Raw genomic sequence first — 24,774 nt, 5'->3', positions numbered from 1 at the left:
TAATGACCAAGTCGCTGCACATTATCCCGCTTATTACATGGCCACATTCTCAACAAAGTAACGATATGACTCCCAATATTAATTGAAATACTTTTATGGATTTAGAAAATGATTTTATTGATTTAAAAAATAGTTGTATTGATTTAAATTGACATGCATCCGCTAAGAAAAATAGTCCATTGTTACTGTTTGAACTTACAAATTAATTGAATTACAGATTTGAAAACATCGTTGCTTGCTTTAAAAGTAGCACAATTCATGATGTCAAACCTTGGAAAGTATCTAGATATCCCTGCCCTAATGCCAAAGCAACTGGCAACTGAATATGTGTCGCCGTTTGATGTCTATGTCTGGACCGCTGCGTAAAAAGGAGGGTTTCTGCCCCATTACTTCTCTTCTTACTTCTATAAGAATAAAACACGGAGGACGGAAATCTCTTTTTCTCCCCCTCTTCTGACAGCCCAGCAGCTGATCTCAGAGCACGCTCCCCTCTCCTGCAGGGGGGCGTGGTCAGCTGCAGCTCACAGAATCAGTCCCCTGCAAAAACAGCGCTGGAAAGAGCAAATAGAGCGAAATGAGGCATGGCTCAAATGCAGGATCTGTTTGGTATTTTGAAAAAAAAACGATATTTATATACTTTATATAGGTATGGCCCTACAATATATTGTTCAAATATAGCATGATATGTCCCCTTTAAAGTAGCAGGAAAATTGTGAAGGATTCTCCATGCGTAGATGTGTCTCGTCTCCTTGACAGTAACATACTAGTTACCCTGTTTTAGATGTTCCCGGATAAGAGCCTCAACTAAATGGTATAAGTAATGTGATGTACGTTGGTGCGGAGGGTAAATCTGTGATCAGACGCACTTTCCCCCACATGGCCCATTAAAGTTTCATCCTTTGAGACTCCCAGTGGACATTTTATAGAGAATGTAGAAAGGCAAATCCACAGAGAACTAATCTTTAGAGAAAAACATTTTCATGGATTTTGTGCAGATGAACATCCTATTTAATTTGTATATGATTTTCATCTTATTGCAACCAACCCGAATAAGACACCGGAGAAATATCAGTAACACGATACGGGTTTCAGTTTCAGAGCTGGTACACCCCTACAAGATAATATAAACGTAATTTGAAATGTCTAAGGCGATGTTCAGACTAAGTCTTCAACAGAATCAATAAGATAGGAGCTGTGCTTCTGCAGTCTCACTAAAAATAAAAACGCAATGTCATCTGCACAAAAGCTAACTTAACTCTTGTTGTAAAACAGTGCACTGGCTTAACGCAAATAGAGGGTTGGCCAATAAGCACATATACCAAGTACACTAACTTGTGTGCTAACTGTACAACTATTTTGCCCAAGCTTTTCATTCTACTGAGTGGCATCTCTGTGATAAGCATTCAAACTGGTATTCCTGGTGTATATTTCATTTTCTCACCAGTACTTTGTTACAACACACACCAACACTGTGGGCCTTTGTTGTCATCTCAAGGCATTATTCGAGTTCTTTGTCCATACAATTTGGGAAAAATAAGAATTGGTAAAGTTTTAATTCAAACGGTTTACACAAAAGGCAGTGTTGTTTTGCATTAAATCACCAATAATGTGATGTAAAAGGTACAATGAGGTTTTTGACCTTCAACAGTAAGCCATTGTCTAGCAAAGTAGATATTAAAGGTGGGGTAGGTAAGTTTCAGAAACCGGCTCGAGTGCACTAAAATTTGAAAGTACACAGCCGAAAAGAATCCGCCCCTTCCTTCAGACTTCCTTACTGAGCACCTCCTCCAACACACATGAAGTCAGCAGACTGGTGAAAGTGGCCGCCTGTTGCTGGCGAGTCATTGAAGTACTGCTGCAATGCACGCCCAATGAGGGCACGAGATACATTTGTGCGTGCACGAGATGGAAGGCTGACAGACAGGGTGGCAATCCAATCCGTTTAGCCGGGCCAGCATCTGTGGAAGCACTACGGCTTCCACAGATGACATTTTTGTATGGCTTTTTTTGTCAAAGCACTTACGATATTCATTGCTATCGGGATGTTAAGAGCATTCCATGGAATATAACAAAAAGTGTATCTCGAGCCGGTTTCTGAAACTTACCTACCCCACCTTTAACACAAAGAGTGACCTTTTGAGAGTGTGTTTTCACATAAAAAGCCTGATCTGGCTTTAAACCCACAGGAAAGAAATGTCTGATCATTTCTAAGGATACCTTCTAAGTGTTGCTTGAAAGTGTTAGTGTGTGTATGTGTATGTGTATGTGTATGTGTATGTGTGTATGTGTGTATGTGTATGTGTATGTGTATGTGTGTGTGTATGTATGTGTGTGTATGTGTGTGTATGTATACTAGTAATATGCAGCTCAAATATCTTTTGTTGCATGTTTTAGAGAAAAAAAAGGCCAATGACTGTATCTAGGATAGTAAATCAATGCAGTCATCATTAGCTAGGAATGAAATACCATACAACGATGGGCCGTTGGGATGAACCACAAAGGAAAGCTCTACGTTTTCAAGTTCGGGGTGAGTCAGGTTCACCAAGTGTGTGTATGTATGTGAAAGAGTGTCCGACTCAGACACTGAGATCTTACAGTTGCTTTCTAGTGTCATAAACACTCCCTCTCTCTGCTTTGAACTCAATAGAAATGTCACAGCAGCCTGTCCTTGCACACTCACACACACAGTATTTATGACAAAAGAAGAGGCCCTTTCAGTGTGAGGACCTGAGGGAGAAGAGGCAGACGAATGGAGGGGAACTCCCCCTGAAGTTAGCAGACAACCATGACACAAATCTGCAGAGAGCGGAGAGGGAGAATCAACCACAAAGACGGAAAGAGGCAACGAGGAGGAAAGAAAATAAAAATGTCTAATACATTGCATTTAACATTCTGGACGGCTTTCAAATAATCTGACTTGTGCTATGTTTGGATGCAAGGTTAAACTATGGACAAATCCAAAAACGATTTTGATTGATCTAACAAGCAAAGACAACCAGAGATTGGAAATAAGTAAGCAAAACTCTAGGTGTGTTAATCAGGTTATGTTATTGCAGATCATGGGATTAAGAAACTAATCGGCAAAGGCATTTCAATAACAATTCCCAATGTCGAGTGTTTTTGTTAATCTGATTACTGTAAAATTATTCAAGGTGGTAAAGTTCTGAATGCGTCTACAAAAAGTTGGAAGAGTCGCAAAAAAATGAGGTCACCCATTGCCTTTAAGACCTGATGGCTGCGCCTCTGGATTTCCCAAGCTTTAACGTCATTTACGGGATTCATTTTAGTATCTTGTTTCCACGGAACAGGTATCTCCCCATAATAATAAAGTAGCAGGTTTTCACCTAGAGCCAGCAGCATTTAGAGCTGGTCCCAGCATGCCCTGCACGGCCTTTGGAAAAAGCATGACTCTTTCCATTACTGGCTTTGTGGTGTTTGATATCACAAGCATTCTCCAGCATTCTCCTCGGCAGTCGGCTACCGTTGTGCCTCCGTCTATTGAGCCTACTGAATCGCTCACCTGGCAACACACTTAAACCAGTGCTTGGTTTCACCTCGGAGATCCAATACGAGGAGTCAGACTACCAAAGGTTCTCCTCACTAGCCTACATAGCAACCCCATTTCTAAACCCCACAGTGGGTAGCTTTTTTATATCTATTTGTTGAATCATGTACATTGAGGCAACAGTAACAGCCTTAGCTGTGAGGGGGAGACAAATGGACTCTGCCACAGGCTAAGCTAAAGGGCGCTTTGACTGGAATAATTTTAGAAGGTGGAGAGAGGAATTGGGAATAAAAGAGCAGGAACTGGATAATTGAGAAAGGTCTGATCATAGTCTTTTGGTTTTCCCACCATGAGACACACAGACCCAGTGACCCCAGGCCTCAGTAACCACTGGCTTCCAACTGAAATGGGCTTTGTAAGTTAAAAGGTGTGCCAGGCTGGGCTATAGACCCCAACAAAAGCAGTGGTTAAATAGCATGGGAACCCCCTAGGGATGAAGGACAGGGTCAGCCATGCAGTGTGTGGATAAATACTGTTAGTTTAGTCTGCATGGGAACAGTTTTCAGACTGTATCAAATCCACCGAGTAGTGTGTTGTGTGCTCGGTGCATGAGCTGATATCTGGATTGAGTGGCAGCCACAGGGGAAGCAGCCAATGTGAACACGCATCTGTTTACTGTTGTTTTCTGTCACATGACCCCAAAAAAAGGGAACTGCCTGCTGCACCAAAACAGCCGCTACACATGGTTAATCAGAACAATCCACCAAACTTTATACATGTATTCAAAAGGATTGGAAATATCTGTTTCTAGTTTCCCATAATAGCCACATTCACACTGTTTTTAAAGACCAATATGTTGATGATAACAATCTGTCGCTTTTTGCTTTAAAATATATGAATCAGCATAGCATCTGGTCTGTGGGCACTCAAAAAATAGATGCCTATCAATAAATGATGACACGTAGTAAGTGATGAATGAATCTAACTTGCCACATTTGTAAAGGAACAAAACAGCAATGCTTCAGACAAAAAAAAATTCATAAAAAGGTACGACAGCTGGAGTCAAATTAGATTGAATAACTTCTTTCACCAAAAGCCTATCAGCTGAGGAGCAGCCAGGTCAGGTCAGTGAAACACAATCTGCACGCCCCGAGAGACGCTGCGACTGAAAACACACTGCAGCCTCAACTTAGCTCAGTCATCACATTCAGTCTGATGGAAAATTCTCTCCAAAACACCTTTGAATATACCTTTCAGGAGTTTTTACTCTTTTGAAAAGTACGTACTACCTTACATAAACGTATTCCTGGATCCAAACTTTAAAGAAAAAGTTTGATAATGCCACGTTTCTCGCTCAGTCAGACACCATCATCCTGGAAATGTTAGCTACATTCTATGATGGACAGAAGCAGGAAAGGAGGGAAGGAGAGGACAGAGGATAGAGAGGACAGAGGATAAAGAGGCCAAGTCAAGGGTGAGTAGCAGCTCTAGATCTCACTACGACAGAAAGAGGAGACAGAGACTCCAATTGGAGAGAATTCTCTTGACAAACCCTCTTCAGCCCCCTGCCCACTGCTACATCTCTGTGCTTGTCTCTCTTGACCATTCTGATTAAATGAAAGGGCTGTGAAGATTCTGTTATAGCCATGGTGAAAGGGAAAAGACAGAATGGAGGAGAGGTGAGGAGTAGTGTTCACTTACTGCTGAATAATGCAGATTTAAACAGCCAAGAAATCAGCTGTGATCTGTTGCATCGCCATCGGAACAACCTCCTGCAATTCATATGAATAATGTTTCCACTAGATGCAACAATCAGCCAAGTAGAACCATTTTGTTTATTCATTTTACATTAAGGGCGAAACGAGTCATAACTATCTTCTATATCTTTGGTGTTATGACTTGACTACATTTCCCAGCATACAACTGCCAATTAAAGTACATTCTTATGCAACGCAAGTGCTGAAAGATACGTCTTCTTTCAATAAAATGTTCATAAGCAAAGAAAAACGTGTAAAGTGTAACAGATTCATGTTGAGCCAATCCAACTAACCAATCAGATGAAAGGACGGTTTAACCATCTACCAATCAGCAGTGTCTTCCGGGAACCTGCCGATGCCTCTAGAGTAAAGGAGGAGGAGGAAAAACTTGACAAAATGAAAGTGCTTTTTGGTGTTAGAAGCAGATGAGATAAGATTGCATTTAATTGCTTCCTTTATAAGCACAGCTTTAATCCCATTGTCACAGCAGTGGTGTTTCATCCCACTGATAACTCAAAACACTTTGAACACATACACACACACACACACAGTATATGCACACAAAGATTTCCATTCTGCTGCCATGGCAGAAAAGGTGCTTAGCCCGCCACATGCTCCCTTTTTTTAGGCAAAATGTAACTAGGTGAAAATTTGAATTTAAAATATAAATATACAGATCACACATGGCGTGGCTGTTAGAGAAGAACAGAGTGTTAAAGAATGGGAAAAGTGTGTATATGTTTCTACATTCGACTCCATCGACTACAAAGTTAAGAAAAACAAAAAATATGTATTAAAACGCAACTTTAGGTGTAACGCTACATAAAATACACAAATGTTCACACACCGGGCCCCACTTGGTTTACAGGACAGTGAAAGAACCCTAGAGACATGTGTTCACCAATGGACCACAGCACGCACACACACTCCCAAGCACACACTACAATGGTCCTGTGATGTCAGGCACTAGAGAAAGCATCTAATCCTGTTAAAGCATGACATCTACTAGACACCCTGAATACACACACACACACACACACACACACACACACACACACACACACACACACACACACACACACACACACACACACACACACACACACACACACACACACACACACACACACACACACACACACACACACAACACACACACACCACACACACACACACACACACACACACACACACACACACACACAACACACACACACACACACACACACACACACACACCACACACAACACACCACACACACACACACACACACACACACACACACACACACACACACACACACACCACACACACACACACACACACACACACACACAACACACACACACACACACACACACACACACACACACACACACACACACACACACACACACACACACACACACAATTATTCACAGCCTTAAAGTGGACATTTAGTAACCCATTACGTGCTTCCATTGATGGACAGTTTACTGGCCTCAACTGAACTGACAGTTTAAGTGGTTTGGGATCACACATCTTCAGGCCATCTTACAAAGGTAATGTTTCAAACCGCTGCATTAGCAAGAGGGTTCTTACCCAGGATCCATTTGTTCATTATGTTATCTGTCGATATGTATTTACAGCTGTACACAGTGGTGATTCTGTCTGTCTGCTAATGTGTGCTCAGTATATTGTAGAGTCCAGGAACTGGCAAGAGCATTGTCATTTACAGGAACTTCTATGGAGACAATTCCCCTAACAATGATACATGAATGCACTTTTAGGTCAGTCACCCTACTTTCTCTTATCTTTGGAGTTTACACATTTTACAAATGTAATATTGCAGTTTTTTGTTACTAAAGACTTAACGTTTCATGAGTAAAATTGAACATTTGGGTATTTAAGATCATCTCTGGTGAGTGGCTGGATCACATGCTAAACCTTCCAACAGAAACAAATATATGTTTTAGAATACAACTTTTTTTAAAGCAGATATTCTGTCGTGTCAAAGCAAGACATTTTTGCTCAGGCTACAGGCTACATGGGTACTTAAATGTTATCATTTGAAAACCCATTACTTTTTATGTTCACGATTACGCATTCAGGAAACGCTGCTGACCCCGTTTCAGTAGACCCAGAATTGTGTTTTAGTTTTGTTGAGGGGAAATGTAGAGTTTTTGTAAAATATGAGGGAGCCAACGATGTGTGCTTACAAATTGCGTCTTAGTCACGACATGTCCTTCCCAGTCTTGTTGCCCCCTCCTATCAAGGGACCCTTTTCCAGAAGAGAATAAATGACATCAGCCTCAAGTGTTAGTGGTAAATCCATTACAATTAAATGAATGCTGCTGATGTTCTCTATGCTTGCAGCTGTTGCAGTTTGAACAGGAGGCAAGCTTTTATTGAAGCGTTGCAATAACTGTGCAGTTGTATTGACAATCTGCTTCCTGTTTACACCAGCAAGAGCATGGAAGTGTAGGTCACGTGATGTGTGTTTTCAGGTGTGTTAGTATGGGTAGGGATTATTTTTGAAACCTGAAATTATTATTGTTGAGTGCAGTCATCATTAATGCTTGTAATACACCTTTGATTTTCCTATTATGACATAAAAGATGCTGAAAAAAGTTATATTTAATGGAACAATTGCTAGACTCCTACCAGTCTAATATAACGCTGGACAAAAACACCCGCGTCTGTCTGTCTCCTCCATCTTTGTTTGGGTGCGAGGAGGGAAGAGAGGGCCAGTTGGGGTGGGGTGTGAATAGACAAGCCAAAAAAGGGCATAAGGACATTGAAAGAGGGCGAGGGCAACATTAATGTGTGTGTGTGTGTGTGTGCGTGTGCGTGCGTGTTAAAGGGTGAGAGGTCTCGACCAGACTGATGCTCACGGCTGTTGACCACATTAATCATGTTGCATTCAAGGGAGCTGTGTGTGTGTGTGTGTGTGTGTGTGTGTGTGTGTGTGTGTGTGTGTGTGTGTGTGTGTGTGCGCGTGTGCACTTGACTGCTCCTATCAATTTAATTTCATTCCTCCCTATGCTCCCTTCTTTTCTCAGGGCATCCCCATCCCCCACCATAGAGCCTAGTGGTCTCTCTCCCTCTCTCACTGTGTGTGATGGGCTGCTGAGAGCCTAATGAGGTCCCACCCTCCCCTTTGGCTTTTTTTTGTGACTGTGCACTGTGTGTGTGTGCGTGCGTGCGTGCGTGCGTGCGTGCGTGCGTGCGCGTGTGTGTGTGTGTGTGTGTGTGTGTGTGTGTGTGTGTGAAGGGGGAAGGGAGAGCCAGAGGTGACAGGTTGGTTATATACTTCTACATTTGCCTTTTAGCTCACCTCTTCCTCCCTCCTTCCTTCCTTCACACCTCCCCTCACTCTCCCCCCCTCCAGTCCTCCTTCCTTTACACCCCACTTCTCCTTCTCTCCCTCTCCCATCCCATTCCCTAACCCCAGCCTTTTTTCTCTACCTCTCCTCCTGTCCTCCTCCTCCTCTACCACCTCCTCTCTCTGCAGTCTCACCATTCATTTGTCGGTGAGACTGCGGCCTAATGGGCCGTGGCAGGCCTTCCACTAAAGAAACCCACACAGAGTGCTGTTATTAGCAGGCAGGGAGATAAAGAGGAGAGGGAGGAAGGCAGACAGGCAGAGAAAGGAGGAGGGGAAATAAAGCAGAATAATGTACAAAAGGTAAAAACGGGTGACTTATATTAACCCAGCATTCAATTAACAAGTGCTGAGAAGGCAGCTTTTCCCCTCTGGCCAGATACAATTATGTATCTGTCCTAACAGTTAGCCGCCTGGTTTGTTCATAGAGGAAAAGGCCAACAATAAATCTGCATCTAAAGCCTCTTCTAGAAGGTGAGAAGCAGTGGGAGCAAGGCGTCAGAGATGCTACATGTAACACTTTCTCACGATTTTAATAAAGGGGGTAATGCTTGTTGAACATATACACGCCCACATTTGTATTTAACCATAAAATGTTAAGTACGGCCCTATATATGTCATTGAATTTCACTTTCATAGGTCAATTGCTTTGGCGGGAAACTGTGGGAAAAGTGTTAGTAATGCCAGTTAAAATAACTTAACCTAGAAAAGCTAAAAGCAAAGGAACTTGCACCCAACACAAAGTAAGACCAAGAGGGTTAACTGGATTTAAATGTTTACGAATTTCCAAAGACATGCTTACGTTTCTGATAAAGGTGTAAATAAGCTTGTTAGCAACTGTTTAATGCCAATGTTTAGAATTGCAATATTTTTTGGTTTTAGGGGGTAGGCACCCCACAGGGAAACATGTTTGATTAATAGATGGATTGCCATGGAATTTACAATTGATTACTTACATAAAAACAATTATTTTTCTGCAATGTTATCTAGAACTACTGTGACTGTCTGCATGGATATGAATTTTCAGGTTTTGACCATTTGACCATAATTTTCATGAATATAATCAGATTACATTACATGTTACTTGTTAGACGCTTTTATCCAAAGCGACTTACATACATTCAGTACTGTGGGCAATCCCCACAGGAGCAATTTGGGGTGAAGTGTCTCAGGGACACAACGACATGCTGACTGCAGTGGGGTTTGAACCTGTGACCCCCTGATCCCAACACCTACGGACAACCCACGACCCTTTTATTTTTATTTTGTTTTGCTTTTTATTAATTCTACCGTGTTGTGTAATGTTTATTTATACTGTTCATGCTCACTACTTGCAGCACTTCGGGATTTGAAATCAAATATGAAGTGCTTTATAAATGGAACCCATTATTATTATTATTATTATTATTATTATTATTACTACGCCACACGCCTCCAGATAAATAAAGTACTAATTACATTTTTGGGTGTTTTATAATTCTTTGTATTATATTTGAATCCCATAGGCTGTTTGAACAGTTGCAGCTGTATGTTAACATAGCTATAGTGTCGGCCTGATAAAGTGGCACCGACTACTTGCTCAAAGGCAAATGGGAGTGGTTGAGACTTTTTTTAGGACCTTTGGGGGGTTACTGCTGGTCATGTTTTAGATTCACACAGCACACAACTCAGAATAATTCAGCCACACAGGAGGCCCTGGCCCATTTGCTAATGCACACTGACAGTCTGAATCACCATAATAGGGGACTTGGTCTCTAAGTGATATAATTATAAGTAGTTTAAGCACTAAGTGCTTCCTTTAAAAACCTTATCCACACATTTAGGGGAGAGGAGGACAGTGATGAAAAGCAGATGACCATGGAGACGCAAACGTTGGCAATCAGAAAATATCAAATGACTCGAAAAGGTCATGCTGATGAATCGCAAATGAATTGTTAAATACCAAAACTGTTTGAAGAGCTTCCAAAGACAAAGCACATCTGCAAGCACATGCTAATGTAAAAAGAAAAAAGAACGGCTGTTGATTTCCATTTCCTCAGATCAAAGTCAACCAAATGTATGGAAATAGTTTTGTAATCCAACTATAAGGGTTGTCGAGCACACAATGAGCTCCTATGGGCCCTCGCATGTCTCGTTGGTAGTAATAGCACTGTTATGAGGGGGCTTTGAGTGCTGCTGGGATTGGAAAAGCACATAGAATACAGGCACTCACTGCAATACACAACTGTGTGTGTGTTCAAAAGAAGAGTGAAGAAAAAGATTGATGACTATCTGTGGAGATGGGCAACACAATAAAGCACCCCATTTCCTGCGTTCAAAGGAAGGATGGAAAGCATAAGAGTGGCTAACACAAAGCAGGGTATTATGGGAACAGAGCTGGAGTGCTGTGCTCAAATGTTGCACATGTGAAAAAAAAAGAAGATAATCCCATTACATTAAATTCTTTCCATTCGCTTCCATGCTGTGTTTTGTGTATACTGTAACACAAGGCCCGCAGTGTTCTCATCGCAGTATCCCCAAAACTGCTTTAACTTATAGTTGCAGCGCAGATGGACCCCAGAAACCCACAGCAGAGGGTCATATGCGGTGTAAAAGGTCAAATGTAATCTAATTGGCTCAGAGGATTCCCAATCGTTTCATTGTTATGGTTTAGTCCGTGCTGCTGCTCTTTAAGCGTACAAAGAAAGAGAGACTGAAAGCGTGTAAGGCAGAAAGAAAGAAGAAATTACCATACATTCAAATTAGGTTGGATATAAGGCTATTTCTCTACAGAAAAACGTGTCATGTTTGCTGGCCCCATATGCCCATATTTCTGTCTGAAAAGTGGAGCAATTTCGGCATAATGCACCTTATGTCAAAAAAAACTATCCCTTTGAGCTTTTTGAACTCTTTCAAAATTGCCTGCCGCTAATAAAAACAAGAGAGGATAGGATACCTATAAACATCTGGAAACACGACGTGAACGAGAGTTCTGCCTGAATGAGTTCTATCCAACCATCAAGTAATCAATAGCGATGAAGAGAGTAATGCAGCCTTTCCTCCTTCAACAAGGGAAACAAAGAGGAAGGAAAAGGGTCTGGGGTCAATAAAATGAAGACAGGATTAAAGTTTGAATTTGGGGTAAGAATAAAACTATTGGCAAGAATGTTGAGGCCTTGAGGAACTTCATCGTCTTTCATGTCACTGGTAAAGGGTCCAAATAAAGACAAATCACATCCTCCACAAATAGGTCTACCCTCGAGAGATTTACCTTTAGTTTCTTTCCAAACAATGCTACCTGTCACTGCTTTCCTCCCCCACTTAAATCATCCTGGATTTCCCCTTCTGTTGTGCCACAGGCATTGCTTTTATTTCTTTGGATATGCGTCACTTAACCTCACGTGGGATGAGTTACAAGATGATGGCAAAGTTACATAGAGAGTATAGTATTCCTATCCAGCCATAGAATTCCCATGCTAACAACATGGACACAAGGCAGAGTTTAATTTGGGTCTGTTTTGCATTTCAAAAACCCCCTTCCCGTCCATGTTGGTCCATTTTCTCCCCAACATTTGTTAGGCAATTACAACCAAACGAGGACATAATGGTCCAGCCAGCGAGCCTCAGCACACACACAACACACACACACACACACACACACACACACACACACACACACACACACACACACACACACACACACACACACACACACACACACACACACACCACACACACACACACACACACACACACACACACACACACACACACACACACACACACACACACACACACACACACACACACACACACACACACACCACACACACACACACACACACACACACACACACACACACACACACACACACACACACACATACACACACACACACACACACACACACACACACACACACACACACACACACACACACACACACACACACACACACACATCACACACACACACACACACACACACACACACACACACACACACACACACACACACACACACACACACACACACACACACACACACACACACACACACACACACACACACACACACACACAACACACACACACACACACACACACACACACACACACACACACACACACACACACACACCAACACACACACACACACCACACACACACACACCACACACACACACACACACACACACCACACACACACACACACACACACCACACACACCACACACAAGGCAGGTGTGGAACAGTGCAATAACTGAATACAGCAGACTGTCAGCTTCAAAAGCTAAAAGGACAAGGCCAGCATTGATAGCGGTTGATAATTGCACACCCACCACCCAAGGTAAAAGCACTAAAGGTGGTGGACACACACCGACAAACAGACCGGGGGGTTGTAAAAACAGGACAGGAGTAGTAAAAAATGGGTTTTATCTGCTTTTATCTCATCACATGTGGGCATACACACCACCTCCATACACACATGTTGTGCTGACAACTGTAAGAAGGAAGGGAAGGGGCTGAGCAAACAGAACCAAAGGCAAAGAATGTCATTTTATTTTTGCTCTCTTCTGCAAACAAGTCCGGAGTGGAAATGGCATCGCTTGAAATCGCTGCAGAAATGTGGCTGAAACACCTGAGGCCGGCGTTAAACAGAAAGCACATAAGGGAAATAAACACAGGGAGGGAGAACATGGGGGCATTGCTTGAAATACTAAAGCCAGCAGCGAGAAAAGAGATATGATTTATTTTACAGGTGGGAGTGCTGTGTGGGTAGTATTTAGTTACAATCCAAGCGCTTTCACTTGAATCCAATGGTACTTTCTTGTATTGGTATCAGTAACCGTTCTGATAATGTCCATGCCAAGTCCATACATGAAACCTGTCCCATTTGCTCTTCTGAGTATAATTGAAACGTCGCAGAAGAAATGTTCTTTCACAAACTGATGCTATTTACCTCAAAGGTTTAGCATAAGCTATGATGAATAAAGCTCTACGTTTTGTTGTTTTGATTCCTGGGTTAAGTGAACTTTTACCAACTTCTATTCATTTTCTGTTACGAGCGCCTTAATGACAGATCATGTGAGAACACAGCATAATGGTACTCTCAAAACATGGACATTTAAGATTTCAAATCTAATCCACTTTCAATCGGAACACATGTAAACAGCACAGTGCATCGAATAAGCCAGTTTAACCTAGGCATTTATTACCAGTCACCTCTACGTACTTTGTCCATTCGAGGACTTAAACAATGGACTCTGGTTCAAAAGCCAAGTTCCCTTGGACTGTGCCACTGCCTACATATCAGACCTATTACTTCATCATGCCTTTTTGTTACTCATGAGGAACGTAAAAATGGTCGCCTTAGTGTCTGCTAGATGAAGTCCTCAAACTACAACCTCTGATGAATGATTTTAGATGATCAGCCCTCATGCGCTCTCACACATGTGCTGACAGGTGCCTGTTCCTTTGATGAATTCAACAACAGAGCAACTTCCTAATGGCCTCATCTTTCACAAGCCTTTCCCAGAGCTAATAAGAGAGCGGGGACGATTTGTTTTACCGATCTTCTCTTTTCGAGTGTGGCGGGCATGGAATTAATTACACTGATTAAATATTGTCTGTCTGCTTTGCGCGCTGGGGAAAGGGTTGAAGACAGACTGTGTTTGTTTGTGTGTTTGTGTGTTAAGTGGCTTAAGTTGTGGCTCAAAATGGGCTCTGCTGTGAATATACATGGATAAATAGATATACAAGAAGAAATGCACTTAAGAAGAAAAAGGAGATGTGGTTTTGCCAATTAATTTTCAAGCATCCAGCTTCAATAGCAGCCGCGTTTAAGGCTAAAGCACTTACGAGTTGAAAATGTACAATTTCTGTACATGAAAGTAATGATGAATATTTAAATAATATAGAGCACTTTTCTAAGCAAAGTCAAAGGGCTTTACGACATACAGCCAGACTCAAGAATAAATTACACTGGTATAATCAAGGTCTTTGATAATAGAGCATACAGAAAGCACAACATTAAAATGAGGGAATCTGTTTCAATTAAACATGACTTGAAACAAAAGTGCAGCAAGCTTTTTGATTCTAAATCTGCAATTAAATCTAAACAAGGGCAACAGTTTGAATAAAAATGCCTAATATGGGAACATAAACTATTGGAAAACATAAGTGTAAGTTAATATTCCCTGCCACCACGCAATCGCCAGAACTAAAAGCTAACGGGCGGCTATAAACTAACTACACCACCATGAGACATGAGACAAGATGGCCTTTTTTAAGAAACATAAAACATACAACTTGTGGTATTAACTGGTGTGTTTTATTTCAAAGAAAAGTATGTTAACATCTTTGAAGCTTGTGTTAACCACAGAACTTATGTTGGGTTTTAACCAGCTCAAATATCCCATTGATTTTGAAACGAGGGAACAGAAAGTACAAAAATGCTAACTCACTACCGGTTTCAGCACTCATTCCTCTAAACTTCTAGATTAGAACAAGAGAAAGGCAGTGATGAGGATCGATCAAACCCTCCAACACATACAGTATGTGAATGTTGGCCCTAACTCATATACTATCAGTAGTCATTAGGGATGCCAGCGATTATTCGATTTTTCGAATATTCGTTACAGTCTCCATAATTGAAAATTAATCGAATAACCGATTAATATTCGCCAGGGCTGTCCGATTTTCAAATGTGATCATGGTCAGTTTCTGGCATCCCTAGTAGTCATACGGGAATGTGTTCTCTGTGAAGTCAGTCATGATTACCCAGAAGAGCATGAGCCAATACCCCGACAGGGTGGAAACACTGCAGAGGCACGTGCACTGTCAACTCTCTGACCTCTTTCTCACTCAAAAGTCATGACTGACTCTTTCCAGCTTCCCCCAGTCCTCCTGTCAGAACCACCGACACTTGCTCAACCAGCAGCAGCCTCCCGCATCAAAGCGGAGACGGTGAGGGGAAAGTAAAGAAAAAACGTTAAGATCTCGCCTTGGCGGAGTAAAATCCCTTTACTATGCGGGAGTCTACAGACAGAATATGATTAAAGTGTGAGTCGTCTTTAACTGATGCAAGTTACAGAAATGGGGAGCTTGTGAAGAACATTAAAGACAGAGTTACATATAGTTTTGCTTTGATGAATGGCAGATGGAGAAATATGGAAGGAAAACCGACCGATGAAAACTAAGCTGTGTCAGTGGACTCGGTCCTGAGAGTTGAGTCAGGAAGAGAGATTGCAGATGAAGCAAGCGAGGGTGATCTCACCGCACTCCTTCTGTCTTTAATCGCAACACTCTTGAGCAACCAAAGAGCAGATTTACACCAGAGGCTCAACAGATTTCTAACAACAAGGAAGCCCGCGGCCATTCTGCCAGTAAATTACATCTAAGGAATTACTGGCAAGAACAACCACCAACACCTCCCTCCACTGAAAACTGAAAACCATACATGAACTGAGACTGACTTAATACACTGATAACAAGCAGAAACTCAAGAAATCCACTCTAAAAGGTTTAGAAGTGATACAATACAATCAACAGTTGCTCTTTACACACTTCAATTTTGGAATGTTGGGTTCATCAAAAAAACTTATACGTTTGCATTCCCCAAGATGTGCCAGAATGGTGTCCGTAGTATATGTACTGCTAAAATTAAATATTGCCCACAATTCTGCTACTTAATCATTTCATTTATGTATCATCATTGCCAAGCATTCACTGTTTTTAGCTTTTTGAATGTGTTGCTTTTCTCAGTTTTACATAATTGCAAAAACTTAATTCTAGGTGAATAATCAAAAGCTTAATCAACACAATGATTGATAAGGAAATGACCGGTAGTTGCAAATACAATGCAATATACTTGTATTTTCCCTGTAAGGAAATGTGAACTGGATCCCATTACATCAAATGGTTTGATGGGCTCTTTCAAATTCCTTCACAGGGGAAATCATTTGCCACTTCTATACATGTTTATCTATTTTTCAATAACTAACTGTAGATGAACTGACATTTTACAGGCAGTTGCTGAGAAATATGTTGTTTTGGCAAAACCCTTCATTGCATGTAAAGGAAGCCTATTTGATGGAATGCTAGCTACAGATGTACAGGAGCTTCGATTAAATCAAATCTAAAGTTGGCAAATCTTTTGTGAATGTTATCCAATACTGCATAGCCAAGGATTAAGTTAATTACAGGTGTGAAACTGACCACATATTGTGTAAGTTCCACCATTCTTAGGAGCTTTTATACATTTCAGGACCTAACATATTTGGAGTTAAGAAGCCCCCCAGTGTTTCCAGCCCACTCACTGACTCTCCCATACAGTTTAATCCTGTTCAATTTTGCTGCCTCGCTTTGTCAGAGTCACCGGTGCTTCAAAAGGCGTCAGGGACCCATTACAGCTTTATGTAACGTTGCGTAGACAGGGACGTGCACACACACAGACAGACCCCCTTCCCTAGCCCCCCCTTTCTGTGAACAAGGGGTTTTTCTACAGCTGGGTAACAAAGCATGACCCAATAATCCCAAAGCTTGACTCAAAGCTTAAGAACCCCCCCCCCCCCCTTCCCTCCCTCCTCTAATATCCCTTCCTCCCGCTCTCTGAGGACTTTATAAGGCTCTGGCAAGGGGGCTCCTGGGCGCACATGTGTGTGTATGTGCCGCGAATAAGGGGGGGTTTACAAATACAAGCACGCTTAGCTTTGATTATTCTCTAATTATGACTTGGAGCGAGGAGTAGATTATTATGAACACATGGGCCGATGAGTTGCTGATGAGCTCACGTCTCTTCAATCCGTCAGTATTATGGTTAAAAGAGGCTGACAGACAAAGGCCTCTAATGTACGGGGGTGAAGGGCATCTACGGGACGTACCAGTACTCATTATTTAATCGTTGATGCGTACACAGAGTCTTCTATGGTAAACATCATCAATTCCTATAGAAATAACCCAAAACCATTTCATTATAATCTGCTTTTTCAAGGAGTTTTTTTCTTTCTTGAAAGACTTTCAAGCCAGCAGCAAACAATCATCTCTGGTCTTATTATTTAAATTAGATTTAGTTTGGCTTATACTTGTATTGGGCCAATAGTGCTGCTCCTCTCACACGCTCCTAGTCTGGTCTTAAACTTTCGGTGACCCGGACCTTGAAGTCCTGCACAGTAGAAAGGCAGATCACAAACCCCCTCCCCCGTCTCTAACACCAGATCTCATTAGTAATTACCTGAAAAAACAAACGCAATTCCAGACTAGGCTCTAAGGCACACCGATTTGAAGCAACGGGGACAAAAGCAAGTCTAAAGACGACGATGAATTCATAGAAATAAGATCTCCTGCTCTGCTAGTGATAGCTATGAGAAATAATAAACTATATCTAATGATAGCGTAGCTTGTGGGCTCATTGCTTCAATGTTTTCAGTGTTTCTGTATGTGTGCTTTGGTGGATGTCCTTAAATATTTCGGCAGCGAGTGGTAAACAGCAGTTTTAGCTCCCCTTAAGTCACAAACACAGACGAGAGAGCTGCATCACCCACCTCATCTTGGGACTGATATCATTTTATTTATGTAACCAGCAGCTATTTCTTTATGTATAACTTTAAGTTGTTATAGTTGATGTCTTTGAAAGCAACCTTTGGGTAAAAAGTGTTCATTTGTGAACTTTGACATAAATATATTTAAGCTTTTCAGCCTTTAGTTTGTCTTTGAGTGTTTAAATAAATAGCAAACCGCTGTTATCACTTTTTCAAATAGCTATAAATCCTTCATAATCCTATACACACTTTGTGATCTTAGAACGATCCACCCTATACTGGATCTAAAATTGTTTTTAAACGAGAGTTGATTTTGAATCGTGACCCCAGGAATCAAAATTGAATTGACATATTCCCACGAATGTAGCTTGCGGCTCAATCTATCCAGTTAACATGCATATCATGTGGCTGAAAAGTTCAATACCCTTTTTCCAGACTACGGTTTCCGGAGATGCCCTATTTTAAACCATGTACCATCCACATTCATGTGTCAGCACGCTGCCTTGTCTCATTCCTAATCACTCCCCAGCAAGTTCCTATTACAGAGTACATGAGGCACGGCCATCTCACTTTTCAAAAAACAAGTACAGCCACTATTTTAAGTGGCGATTATATTATGCCATGTCAGGGAAAAGCCATCTTAAGACTGTCTATTACAGGTGTGTAACACGACACTTAATGAGTGCATTGTGTGTGAGGTGAGCATGCTCGGTTGCCCAACCTCTCAAAACAATTGTTCTGCTTGTTAAGTCAGTCAGTAAACCTTCCACCAGTGACTGGTTCCCATGGTGTGCAGAGTGAAGAACAAGCCAAATCTTATCTTGATGTCTCACAGCTATTTAACCTGTTCTATGTTTTGTTGACAGAAAGACAAAACCATGTGCCTGCCTGTTATGACTGACCTTGAGGGAGATTGTCGCGATTAGCCGGTGAGGCAGGTAAGAGTGGGAGTGCTTAAGGGTGCACAACTTGTTTTAAAAGTTTGCATTTAAACCTAAAACATTTCAAAGTTTAAAATTGTTTTTAAAAGTGACATTTTGCCATTATTTGCTACAACTGTTATTTTATGAAAATTATTTACACGGGCACACCCTTATTAATCCTTTAGTTCTGCTTCACCCATGTGCAAATACCAGGTTGGTGTGTTAGTAGTGACAGGAAGTTTTAAAAGTAGGTCATCACTTCAAACTTGCTTGAGCAACCTTCAACAAAGTTATGGTTAACAAACAATCCAGGCATACAAGCCTTGAGGCAATCAACAGAACTAAAGCCAGATAAAATCTGGCTCCAATAACTAATATGTCAACTCACACTCTCTCAGACTCTCAAAACGTATCAACTAATCTAACTGAGAGAAAATCTGACTTTCATATCACAGTTCTTCAATTTCATTTAATTATGGGGTGCAATCGATGAGTATGTATAAGATGCAATTAGATACAGCAGTGAGAGAGAAAAGCAGCAGCCACAGTTTGCAGCTCTCTCCCCAGATACCTTGGAGCAGCAACATGAAACCCCAGACAGGCTCCAGTGGCTCTCACACCATATGGCCAAAGAAAAATCCTCCTGGTATCCATAAAAGGCTGTTTGTCTTTTTACAATCTATAGGTTACATCTCATCAATTTCCCTGTTGTCTGAGCTCGTTTTGTGTATGTGTAAAGCCGGGGGTATGAAGCTAATGAGAGTGTGAGCGGAGATGGAGCTTTGCGGAATGGCCCTTTGTTTGGAAACAGCCTCTCTGCAGCGCAGGAAATGCGAGACGCTTATCGATCATTTCAACTGGAAGCCTTTTGTGTAGCAAGCGACAGAGGCTGCGGGCAAACGCACTAATAAAAGGCAGCTTGACGTTGCACACGTTACTTAGGGGTTAACTTTAATTTTAAAAACAAAACAAACACTCCCAGCATGTATTTTCCACGTTGGTGGCGAATGTGCTCTTTGTCCGGTCCGAACAGCAGCAGCAAATAAGCAAAAAAAAGCTGTGGGGGGATTCTTTCGGATTAACGTTGGATTAATCATAATAAGAGACCCAATAACAGCCTTTGTTCCTTGCCTAAGCCACCCTCAACCGAAGGCGGGTTGAAAAAAAAAACGACTTTTGCAAAGAGGAGTTCGCGCGAACAAAAATAAAGCCCCGACGCTAAAACGCTTTTGTATCCGCGTCTGTCAGCCCTCCTCCTCCGCGACTCCCCCTGTCCGGGGTTACGGACGGCTCCAGTCAGCCCCGACCGTCGACGAGGAGCCCCAGAGAGGGAGAAAAGTCTGCATATAATTCCCGAAATATGGCTGAATTTATTTGAAACCCCTAACACACAGCGAAACAAGGTTTCAACGTGAAAGCAAAACTGGGCAAAGACGCAGCGCCACAGTAATGAGAAGCCACTATAGGAAGCCCTTTAATTTTTTAACAGCAGCTGGTCGGCTAAGCTAGCAGCGACCGTATCATCGCTTCCCCTTTCATGGAAAAGACGATAAAAGCTCAACATTTGACAATACATGTTACCTGGTATGCCTTCTAAACTATAAACCAACATATAGACCCATGGTTGGCTATATATGCGAGGAAATAGACGCTTTGCATACTTCCCACCAGCGCAAACTTCCATCAATCATCCCCAGTAAAGATCCAGCAGCAGATACTTGGAAACGGTCCACAATGTTTGAGCCAAAAAAAGCTTTGCCTCGGTTATAGTGATATTTCCCACTTACCGACTTGTAAAACGTTTTCCACACAGCCGGTCTCTAGTAGCCTGATACCCCGGCGGAAAGGCAGCCCGTCTCCCGTTCCCACAGCTCCGGCTGCCCCCACGGTAGCCGTCGTACCGGTAGATCCTCCGCCACCGCCGGCGGTTGTAGCTCCGGACCCTGCACCCCCAGCCCCGCCGGTAGCCGCCGACGGACCCTCCTCGCCGGCTACTCGGCACTGAAACGAAGAGTACATGCATATCTCCTTTTCGTTGCGGGGAAAAGACCAGTAGACGATGCGGCGCTGGACGGGCTCCGGGATCCGCTCGAAGCGCTCCTCTACTCTCTCGAAGGCCCACTTTTCCGCTACTGCCTTCGCCGCGCAGTCCAGAAGAGACTCCGGGGAACGAAGCCGGGAGCTGGGCCACCCGCTGCCGTGCCCGGGCCCCGGACCGGGACCTCGGGGAGCAGGGCGCAGGCAGGGTCGCTTGCTGGCCGGTGGTAAGGAGAGGAGAGGATGGGGCGGCTGTTCTCTGCGTCCTTCCGCCATGGCGAGCCGATCAACACTGAAGAGACGGGCGGTGAGCGGACACCGAGCGGACACGGAGCAGCAGCAGGAAGCCGAGTACACACACTCACAACACAAAACACACACACACTGAGCAGCGGGTGTCAAACCAGACAGGATCTCAGGCAGGGCTTCCGATCACAACCTTCAAAATAAAATAGTGCTATTTGAATATTAGCTTTTTACAGAAACATCAAAAGTTCAAACTTCTCAAGTGGGTCGTCGTCGGGTGTATAGTTAAATATTGTCAATACATATTGTTAAATGATACAAATAATGCTGCTCTAATAATTATCTAATAATTCATTAATAGTCACTTTAATTTAACTTTTTAATATCCAATTTGGGATCTTATTTTAAAATGTTATTTATCTATTTGCATCATGTCCCACAAATTACATAATGTATTTGACCCATAAATCAAATTACTACCTATATTAAGTAGTTTTCCCTCAAGTAAAAGCCTGGTCAATACTTCAATTTGATTACATTATTTCAGATACATTGATTTAATTAATTGTAATTATTTCATTTTGTAGTTTTTAACAACTTCCCAAAAAAAACCCAGCAAAGTCATAGTTTATTTTTTTATATAAATTATAATTTTCAAGTAAAACATAATTTAGAATCTACACCGGATATATAACTCCCTAATAGTGAGTATTTAACACATATTAATTTTGTATCATTCATGTTGAACTTATAGTCAATGTATTGCCCCCTTCCATTAGGTTTCCTCCTTCCTCTCTTTGAAGAAACTAAAACAAGTTTTCTGAATAGAAAATAATTATAAGAAAGAAACTTTTTAATTTTTGTCGGGTTTGTTTGGATCCTTTTCAGCTTCTGTGGCTAATTGGTTTTAAGCTATGGTTTTAAGGCTGTAAGCAGTCTTTCAAATCCTAAATGTTTACTGTCGACTTCTACGTCGTATTCTTCTTATTCTTCTAATCTTTCCCCACAGCAGCAGAAGATACAGCCGACCTGCCATGTTGTCAGGGTAGTAGTTGGTTAAATGTCATCTGGTAAGGGAGTCTTTTATTTTGAAAAAGCCCAATCTCTCAATTTCCTGTATATTAGGCGACATTTCTGTGTGACTCGATACCACTGAGCAGGCAGAGAGAGCAACAAAGTGAAAGGTGGGAGAGCGAGAGAGAGAGAAGCAGAGGGGGTGAGTAGATTGATGGGAGGTGGAGTATGTCACACGTCACTAACCTGCACAATAACAAAACACTCTAGTCTCCTAACAGCATGGCAGGCCAGCTACAGCTCCCAGATCTGGTCTCCAGGGGCGGTTCTATGGGCTGGGGCGGGGGGGGGCTAACACTGACTTTGGACCCCCCCTATGGCCCCCCTGAAAATGAAAGAAGAACAACAACAAAAGTAAGTAAAAGTGGCTAACCACTTGTTTTATTTTTTGAAAGCTCTCATCCTAAAAAAGGTTGGAGACCCCTGCATTAGAGCGTAAAAACTGTAACTATAAGTATCTGAAATAAATATGTGTACTGAAACAAATACCAATAACTGTATTGCATTGTTTTCTTATGCGCAATTACTTCATACTGTCTTTGTCTTTTTCGTCCTTCATTTATTGTGACCCCCTTAGAAAATAACTGTCCCCAGCCTGGCCCCCCCAGTCAAATTGGTCTAGAACCGCCACTGCTGCTCTCTAATATTGAAATGTGCTTCATTATATATATGAATGGGTGGAAACCATGACACAAAAGCAACCATCTTACACAATGTAAACAACTATGTGACAATAACAAAAACCAAGAAAAGCCAAACATAATTTTACTTTATAATAATACATAATAAGTACAATTAAATTAATGACATACATGTGAGATTCCTGTTGCAGCTTTGTTGTATTGCTCTTAAAGGATCATTACCTTCACTTATCACACCTGCTCGCTTCCTCTGGCATGAAAGTAGAGTCACTGCGCATTTTAAATTAGAGCAGATAACGATCCCTCTTCATGAATAACAAAGTTACTGTTTTGCAAATTAAATTCACACCATTATGAGTCCTATACACATCAATGACCTCAGGTCAGAGAATACACAATCATTTGAATGGGTGCAGCACACAGTTCTCTGACTGTTTTCCACAGAGGGACATAGTATGTCTAACACCAAATTAAAGCTCATTACAATGCTTACCTCACAAAAAAGTTGAGTAAATATCTCATATATCAGCAGCTTTACCTGAATGATAAGGACTTCTAAAAGTAATGAAGAAGAACAACAACTGCATTTAAAAAAGCATACAATGTTACTGGCATGTGCACAGTAAATAATAACTTCATCAATATTTTTTTTATAACAACCATGATATTGGTAAAAAATATGACGTGAGTTGTGTATAGTCAAAAGTGACCTGGCATAACTCAGGTACTATTGCATAATAAGGCCAAGGTCCTTTGGGGGCTTAATGTTGTGTTTTGGGGTTTGACTGTGCATGTATGTTTTATGTAAATGTCAGCAGGTGCATCAGTGGTGGCATCATTTTTGAAAATAGCAGTCAACTGGTGACTCCAACCCCTCATCTGTATTTATAAGAGACTTTGGTGCTCCTTTGCCTCTAACTTCAAAAGAATACAACGTTTTTTGTCTGAATATCCAACTTTTCGATTGCACCACTCTGCCAACTCATGGGCTGCCGAGTATTGTGAACAGAATGCAGAGAAGGCTGCTCAAAACAATATGATGGTGGCACAATTCATGAGGCCACAATAATGCAGATTTACATATATTCACATATTTTTCTTTTTGTTTTGGATTGCTTTGCACAGAAGACATTCTTATGACCTTGGGACAATATCAGAGAATCAGACATGTGCTTTGCCTTGAGTTTCCCTATCACACATGAAGAGAGATTGGAGATTGCTTGTGTCATACATGTTCTCTTTTACTAGAAAAATTCAGTTTTTACCTTGGACATTTGCACATATAAACATACTAAGATGTGGCTTGACAAACTATTGTGTTTTAAGCATACTAAATTGTAACAGCTAATGGGTGGATGGATTGGGTCTATGAGCTGCCCATGGACAACATGCAGTGTATGCATATTATAACACAACAAAAATACACAGTGGATCACAATCTTTGACTCCTGAAAACACAGAAAAAGGAAAACTTAAAACTTAAATTAAGAAGATACCTTCTCAAAAGATTAAACCCATGTTGAAAGATTATTCAGGTGACCATGAGGCGCTTTCACATCGGAGTACTTTTCCCAGGAATAGTTCCGATAGTTCTTGGGATTTTGCTTTCACACCAAAAAGATCTGGAACTAGAACCTAGTTCATGCAAACCTTTTCACCCCTTTTCAGTCCCTGCTAGAGAGGTGGTACTTTACTGGGGAGGAAA

At 41.7% G+C, this 24,774-nt stretch overlaps 1 protein-coding gene across 1 annotated transcript in view; it reads right to left on the bottom strand.

The window, feature by feature from the left end:
* The window catches only part of zswim5 (zinc finger, SWIM-type containing 5), a 61,482-nt gene extending 40,098 nt beyond the window's left edge, over positions 1-21,384 (bottom strand). The window contains 1 exon segment of the mRNA XM_034227168.1: positions 20,859-21,384. Coding sequence (XP_034083059.1) covers positions 20,859-21,384 — 526 coding nt within the window.
* Positions 21,385-24,774: the final 3,390 nt, after the last annotated feature.

This window comes from Gymnodraco acuticeps, unplaced genomic scaffold (assembly GCF_902827175.1).
Source record: "Gymnodraco acuticeps unplaced genomic scaffold, fGymAcu1.1, whole genome shotgun sequence".
Classification (NCBI taxonomy): Eukaryota; Metazoa; Chordata; class Actinopteri; order Perciformes; family Bathydraconidae; genus Gymnodraco; species Gymnodraco acuticeps.
Note: the sequence above shows the minus strand (reverse complement) of the source record. Positions and strands in the feature narration are given on the sequence as shown.